The sequence below is a fragment of the Lactuca sativa genome, chromosome 8 (assembly GCF_002870075.4).
Source record: "Lactuca sativa cultivar Salinas chromosome 8, Lsat_Salinas_v11, whole genome shotgun sequence".
Lineage (NCBI taxonomy): Eukaryota > Viridiplantae > Streptophyta > Magnoliopsida > Asterales > Asteraceae > Lactuca > Lactuca sativa.
This window is the reverse complement of record NC_056630.2, coordinates 150,647,966-150,655,469: the sequence shown is the minus strand read 5'-3', so window position 1 is coordinate 150,655,469 and position 7,504 is coordinate 150,647,966. Positions and strand designations below refer to the sequence as shown.

Sequence of the window (7,504 nt, the reverse complement as noted above, 5' to 3'; positions counted from 1 at the left end):
ATCAAGACCTTGGTTATGGGTAATTTTTTTCCATGGTGTCTTAATAATTTTCTCTAATGATGTCATACCAGTAAAATTCTTAATTTCTTATTTTGTTTTATTACCAGGAATGAAAACAATAATATGGAGCATCACACATGCACACCTACCCCGATGCTTTTACCCACTTGGCCTTGCTAATGTTCTCGTTTTTCTGTATACATGTTTGTAGGCATGGTGACCTTGCTAACACTGTTACCCATTCAATATTTCCTTATTCTCCTTTAACCTTTTTTTTCTTTGTTGTAAAAGAACTAACTTTAAAATGGAAAGAAATTAATTGTTGAAGTTTTTTATTGATTAGGTGTCTTGATTGAACTGCAGGGGTAGTGGGGAAGACAAGTAGGAGGAATTGATGGAGAATCAAACATTTAAAGGGATCCAACCGGTTGTACATGTCTTTTTTTATAATAAATGTTATGCAATATTAGCATTGTGTTACATTTACTTACTATTGGAATGATTATTTGTATTTGACATATTAGTGGAATGAATTATCTTTCTTATTTATTGTATTTTATTTTGTATTATGATAATTTCAATATGTTGTTTAATTTGAAAATTAGTAATTCTATCAAAAATATATATATTTTTTAAAAAATTAAAATTATGACACGAATCGCGTGTCGTCTTCCTTTATGACAGGGGCTTCCTTGATACATATTGCGTGTCAAAAACACGTGCGTCGCAAGGTTATGACATGCAATTGCGTGACGTTTTTCTTTATGATGGGGCCTTCCTTGATACTCATTGCGTGTCATAACTGCGCGTTGTAAATGTGTGTCGTAATTGCGCGTCGTAAATGCGCGTCGTAAATAGACGACGCGTAAAAGTGTGTCGTCTCTCGTTATGACAGAGCCTTCTTTGACACGCATTTACGCGTCGTTTGAGCGTTTTACGACACACATTGCGCATCGTAAAAGACTGTTTTTCTAATAGTGAAAGTACTCTTTAGATAATGATGATGATTTCAGAAATGATGACGAATTCATTAATATTATCATACATGGTCGGTATAAGTCATAACTGTAACAACGGTTATGACTTATACATATGACATATTTGTTGAAGGTCCTCACTAGCCCGATAGAATCATGTTATTGTCTAGAAGAAGTTAGCATGTTCTAGAATGATCTGGAAGATTCTAGAACATTATGGAATACTATGGAGAAGTCTAGAAGATGCCAGAAGATTCTAGAATACTCTAGAATGAGATGGAAGACCCTGGAAGGCTATGGAACATTCTAGAACACTATGGAAGGCACAAGAATGTCTATACTTATCTAGGACATTATAGAACATTCTAGAAACATATAAAAGCTTGTAATTGATATAGAATATGGTAGATAGTTCTAGAATAGTCATGAATGTATGTAGATCTAGAAACTTCCTATAAGGAGGTGGAAACACCTATAAATAGGTGTGGAGCTCATTTTCTCCAAATCAATCCAACATCTAAGTATCCAAGAAAGCCTCAAAGAGAGAAAAGTGTGTAGTAGTCTCACAAAGTGTAAGGTCTTCTTAAGTGTCTTAATAAAAGTCTTGTTGTTTCCCATATAAAAGAGTCGTGTTCAACAATGTGGTATCAGAGCAAGGTTTCTTGATAGTAAGAACGAGTGATTCTCGTTGTATCGTGAGTAGTTTGTGCTCTGCAAGTTTAGTATCGAAACTAGCTTGTTTGTTATTACCGAGGTACTGCCAACACGATGGGTGATCTCCAAGTCGTCGGAGGAATCAAGAAACTCAACAACAACAACTACAAAACGTGGGAAACATGTATGAAGTCCTACTTACAAGGACAAGATCTATGGGAGGTCGTTGGTGGAAGCAAAACTACACCACAAGAGGAAGACGTTAAGGGTACTTTGCGCAAATGGAAAATCAAAGCAGGAAAAGCAATGTTTGCCTTGAAGACCACAATCGAAGAAGAGATGTTGGAGCAAATTCGGGATGAGAACACCCCGAAAGAAGCTTGGGACACGTTTGTGATGCTTTTCTCAAAGAAGAACGATACGAGACTACAACTTTTGGAGAACGAGCTATTATCAATCTCACAACGTGACATGACGATTGCTCAATATTTCCACAAGGTCAAGTCGATATGTTGGGAGATTACTGAACTAGATCCGCAATCCGTCATTCCAGAAGCTCGAATGAAGAGGATCATTATCCATGGACTGAGGCCGGAATATAGAAGCTTTGTTACTGCTCTACAAGGATGGCCCGTTCAACCATCACTTGTAGAGTTTGAGAATTTGCTGGCCAACCAAGAAGCTATGGCTAAGCAAATGGGAGGCATCACGCTGAAGAGTGAAGAAGAAGCACTATACACAAGTAAAAGTCGAAGGAATTTCAAGTCACCTTCTAAAGAAGGATACAAAAATGCTGACAAAGGGAAGAGTCAGCAAGGAACCTCACAACCATGGAGATCTCAATAGACCGACAATAAGATTTCTCGGGGGAGGAGGTTCGAAGGCAACTGCAACAATTATGGAAAGTGGGGCCACATGTCCAAGGATTGTTGGTCAAAGAAAAAGTCTGTGGAAAGCAATGTAGTAACTTCCAAAAAGGAAGTAGAGAATGAATGGGATGCTGAGGCACTATGTGCTATAGAAGAGAATAAGACTAAAAGAGGAAGGCTAATGTTCGTGGATGCCAAGGTAAATGGAGGATGCACCAAGGCTTTGGTAGATACAGGTGCATCCCATAATTTCCTTGCTAAAGATGAAGCTAAGAAGTTGGGCATCAAATACATAAAAAATCCAGGCCGGTTGAAAGTCGTAAACTCTTTATCCAAGCCTATCATTGGTGTTGCGTATGGAGTACCTCTTAAGATAGCAGAATAGGAAGGCACCATAGACTTGACAGTGGTGCATATGGATGACTATCGTATGATACTGGGAATGGATTTTCTAGACAATGTACGACCCTGGTCATTTGAGAGAGATGATACCATGCGTATCACCAAGGGTTCAATAATTCACATTATACCCTTGAAGAGAAATATGATTGGATCCCGAATGCTATCAACTATGAAACTCAACAAAGGTCTCAAGAAGAGCGAAACAAAGTTTATGACAACCTTGGAGGAGGAAGACGTTCATTGGAAGATGGATGCTCCGAAGGAGAATAATAACATGACATCACTAGAGTTGCATAAAAAGTCTCATCTTAGACGAAAAATGGAACATGTAATGGAGAAACTGGATAAGGCGAAAAAGAAGAAAAACACATTAATTCGTAAGAGAAAAGTAGAATTTCTCAACAGAGCAACATCTAAACGAGATGAGCATATCAATAAGGGATCACGTCATAACATGTTAATATTGTGGGAATTTTCCAAGGGCTTGTAAAAGGGACAGCTCACATGCTTACAAGTTTCTCAAAGGGAGGCATAAGAAACTACACAAGATAGTTCAACAAAGTCAGGAACAATATTATGCTGCAAGAAAATTCAACCACGAATGTCTTTGTGAACTACGAAAACAATATATGAAGCAACGACTGCAACAACTAAGAAAAAACCAAGCATGTAGAAGAGAAAAAGTTCTCAAGGAAGAAATCAATATGCGACAGATCAAGACTGATAAACAAATAGCGGAATTATTCACCAAAGGGCTGAGTAAAGGAAAAAGTGAAGGTTTTAGATGTCAGCTCAACATGATACGAAGAATGGGGGCTAGTGTTGAGGGGGAGTGTTGAAGGTCATCACTAGCCCGATAGAATCATGTTATTGTCTAGAAGAAGTTAGCATGTTCTAGAATGATCTGGAAGATTCTAGAACATTATGGAATACTATGGAGAAGTCTAGAAGATGCCAGAAGATTCTAGAATACTCTAGAATGAGATGGAAGACCCTGGAAGGCTATGGAACATTCTAGAACACTATGGAAGGCACAAGAATGTCTATACTTATCTAGGACATTATAGAACATTCTAGAAACATATAAAAGCTTGTAATTGATATAGAATATGGTAGATAGTTCTAGAATAGTCATGAATGTATGTAGATCTAGAAACTTCCTATAAGGAGGTGGAAACACCTATAAATAGGTGTGGAGCTCATTTTCTCCAAATCAATCCAACATCTAAGTATCCAAGAAAGCCTCAAAGAGAGAAAAGTGTGTAGTAGTCTCACAAAGTGTAAGGTCTTCTTAAGTGTCTTAATAAAAGTCTTGTTGTTTCCCATATAAAAGAGTCGTGTTCAACAATATCGTCGATAAAGCTCAAATGAAAAAAACGGTTACCATCATTTCCTGATGATAAGTCGTCTGAATAAGTTGAGCTTTCCCGGTGACAAATCGTTTGTATAGATTGCCTCTATAATTAACCACGATACTTTGTTTGTTAAAGGATATAATAAATTTTTTTTTCCTCGAAATTTACTTTCGACGACCATTTTCAAACGATAAGTTGCCGGGATTGGTTGATGTATACCGACGTTATTTTCCACTTATACAAGTGTATACTGAGCTTGTAGAAGACTTATCATCGGCATAGGCTTTACTGATGACTTGTCGTCGGCATAGGGGTAGAAAATGTCGTCGGTATAGGGTACTATCCTTGTGTCCATAGACACATTTACTTGTCTATAAATTGGTCCTTGGGTGGATGCACTCTAAAAAATTGATAGAGTTGTATATAATATAAAATGATAATGTGATTTTTTTTTTTCTAAAAGTTTATATAAAGTTTAATGTTGCGGATGCCGCCTAATATTAATCACCCTCACATAATGGTTTGGAATAGATGCATGTCAATACAACTTGAATGTAAGGCGTTCTCAACAACTATATTTTTAGTATTTGATCATTTATTTAGACTCTTGTATGAACTTGCTAGACTACAACGTGGTACGTCCTAGTGATTCACAATATATATAGTTAGACTATGATATATAGTTTCCACAGTTACAACAAAACAAGGGTCTCTTCTACTCAATGTGTACCCAAATACCGGTTCCTGGGACACCAAGGCGATTTACAAATAAAATATAGTACCCAGGAGGAGCAATCTTTCCTGATGGAGGTGCCAGTGCAGTTATAATGTTACCAACAACATCCGTCAATGTAGGAACAACCATCCTCTGGTTTTGTGAGAAACCATGAGTCGTGAATGGTGGATACAACATGGTTACCTTAATCTCTCCCAGCACCATTGGTTCATTCGATGGTAGACTAGCTGCAATCTTAAATGGTTTTCCATACTTCAACACCTTATCAGTACCTTTTGCATCTATTATCGGTCTTTGGTTGTCGAGCTTAGGATCTAAGTAAGGAGGGGAGAACTTTTCAACCCTCCATTCTGTTGGAAACTCGACATTCACGGTGTAAAACTGGTGTGGGTTGCTACCACTGACCAATACATTAGTGTCCGGTAACATTGCTGAGGAGGAATGATACATCCTCGCAATTTTTGTCGGATTCAGTTCTTTAAACCTGCTACCCATTGGTTTATATGGTTGATACAAAAGAGGTGTAAAGTTAGGGTCTGTGGCATCCTCCCAACCAGAGGTACCCTTCTTGGCGCCATTTATCATAATGAGATCTCCGGTGGGGAGGTGTAAAAGATCACCCATGATCCTCGGTGTTGGCATATCTTGTTCAGGCTCCCATTTTGCATGTTTCTTCATTGGGTGGATTCTATGGCAGTCTTTAAGTGCAGGTACGAACACCTTTTCTTTAACATGCTTTGCATCGACCACTTCAAAAGCATCAGGCTTGTTGCCACCACAAATGACAACCTCAACGTTAAGGGGGTGCTTGTTATCAGCAGAGAGCTTGAATGGGAGAAGAGCAGAACTGCCCGAAGGAGGGTAGTTACGTGATCCACCTGGTAACACAGGGTGTTCTTGAAGGATCTCTCCTGTTAATGGCTTAAAGGTCACCGCCCTGTCGTTGGCAAAAACAAATACGTTGCCGTCGGGAAGGAGGAAAACGAACGGGTAAAGGTTGTTCTCTATGAATTTGTTTGGTCCCTTACCGGGTGTGCATGTTTGTTTAAGGAAAGGGAAGTCGATTTTGTTGGGTTTGAAGTCGAGTGAAGGTGGCACGATTTCATAGCTGAAAGCCTCGCGACCTCCAACAACCAGTGAGCTCCCATCTTCTAAAATCTGATTGGTTGCATACCTGTCATATATTGATTCAATGTATACAACATGTTATAACTTACAACTCGGGATCGTCGTGCATGTATAAATTATGTAAGATCGATGATATTTTTCACTTACCATCTGTAGTCGCCAAGAACATTTCGTTTTTCTATGAAGTTTGCTTTCAAATCATTCATAGGCAGCATTCTAACAGCTTTTACACCAGTGAAGGTACCTCCGGTAGCCACCATATTACCATTAGGCCATAAGTTTCCTGACGAACACCATGGTTCACCAGACAGCTATAGAATAAACGTAACGGATGTATACTCATCAATTAATTAAATCCTTATATATGGATAAATGCTAAGGAGTCTAGCTTTTAACTTGAATATTTTTGTCAAGTCTTTTATTATCCATAAATACTATAAATATATAAGAAGAAACTTACCACTATGGTTCTACTTGTTTTGGTTTTCCAGTCGTAAGCAACAGCATGAGCGTAGCAATCAGGCTGGTTATTTGCATCCGGGTTAATTGGACAAGTTCCTTCGGGTTCCAGTTTTCGGGCTGAAGGTCCGAGCGATGTCGCATCATACCAGATGACCTGATCGTTAGGCATTAACTGTAGTTGCATTGCACTGACACGCACATCAGCGGTTTCAAGTACCCATTTGCCCAGAAAATGTGTCTCGATCTCTGGCTTTGCATAATCGGATCCTCCGTCCACCACATGTGGGTTAGCACCAGCACCACCCTTAATGTGACCACCAGCACCACCCGGAGCAGGGGTAGTGATATCAGTGATATCTGGGGCGGAAAACACTGACAATGTAAAAAGATGGGGGATGATGAGGATGTAGGTTTTGAATTGTAAAGCCATTGGAGGAAGTAAATTATTTAATGGCCATCACAAGAACCTATTTATACTTGAATGAAGTAAGAGATTTGTGGTGAAAACACAAGGGAAATTCTTGAGCAAATGGTTTCCAAATATAGTCTTAAGACATAAATAGAACCGTACAAACTCCACAATGTTTTCTTTTTGCTTTTTGTTTGTTCCTGTTGACTCGTACTCTGCGATTTTCTTGCACTCGATGCTTTTCACGCCACTAGCATCAAAAACTATATGTTGCTCTTACAAATTCTATACTAAATATGAATGTCGCGGTAAAATTCAATATTATTTTGTCTTCTCTAATGGATTAATAAGAAAACGTTAAGTATTCATTATTAATGGAAAAAAAAGCCTAATCGTTCACCCCATATGAACCACCTAAACCACATGTACAATTAGTAATTTTTTTTGAACGGCTGAATTATATTAAAATTAGCAACAACCTAAAAAACAATTACTAAATAGTAATAAAAAAA

At 38.3% G+C, this 7,504-nt stretch overlaps 2 protein-coding genes across 2 annotated transcripts; one reads left to right on the top strand and one right to left on the bottom strand.

The window, feature by feature from the left end:
* Positions 1 to 1,745: 1,745 nt before the first annotated feature.
* Positions 1,746 to 2,477, top strand: LOC111905270 (uncharacterized). Its single transcript, XM_023900961.2, has one exon. It carries the CDS (start codon positions 1,746 to 1,748, stop codon positions 2,475 to 2,477), a length of 732 nt encoding a protein of 243 aa, XP_023756729.2.
* Positions 2,478 to 4,914: 2,437 nt separating this feature from the next.
* On the bottom strand, positions 4,915 to 7,013 carry LOC111905271 (putative aldehyde oxidase Art an 7). Its single transcript, XM_023900962.2, has 3 exons — positions 6,582 to 7,013; positions 6,269 to 6,432; positions 4,915 to 6,167 (listed from the first exon to the last, which is right to left on the bottom strand). Exons 1-3 carry the CDS (start codon positions 7,011 to 7,013, stop codon positions 4,973 to 4,975), a joined length of 1,791 nt encoding a protein of 596 aa, XP_023756730.1. The 3' UTR covers positions 4,915 to 4,972.
* Between the last annotated feature and the right edge of the window lie 491 nt (positions 7,014 to 7,504).

Bases quoted from the DNA above. Each gene is read 5' to 3' on its own strand.
- LOC111905271 (XM_023900962.2), bottom strand. From the start codon at position 7,013: ATGGCTTTACAATTCAAAACCTACATCCTCATCATCCCCCATCTTTTT. The intron at 6,433-6,581 runs GTAAGTTTCTTC...TTTATTCTATAG, and splicing joins AAACAAGTAGAACCATAGTG to CTGTCTGGTGAACCATGGTG. The intron at 6,168-6,268 runs GTAAGTGAAAAA...AATATATGACAG, and splicing joins GTTCTTGGCGACTACAGATG to GTATGCAACCAATCAGATTT.
- LOC111905270 (XM_023900961.2), top strand. From the start codon at position 1,746: ATGGGTGATCTCCAAGTCGTCGGAGGAATCAAGAAACTCAACAACAAC.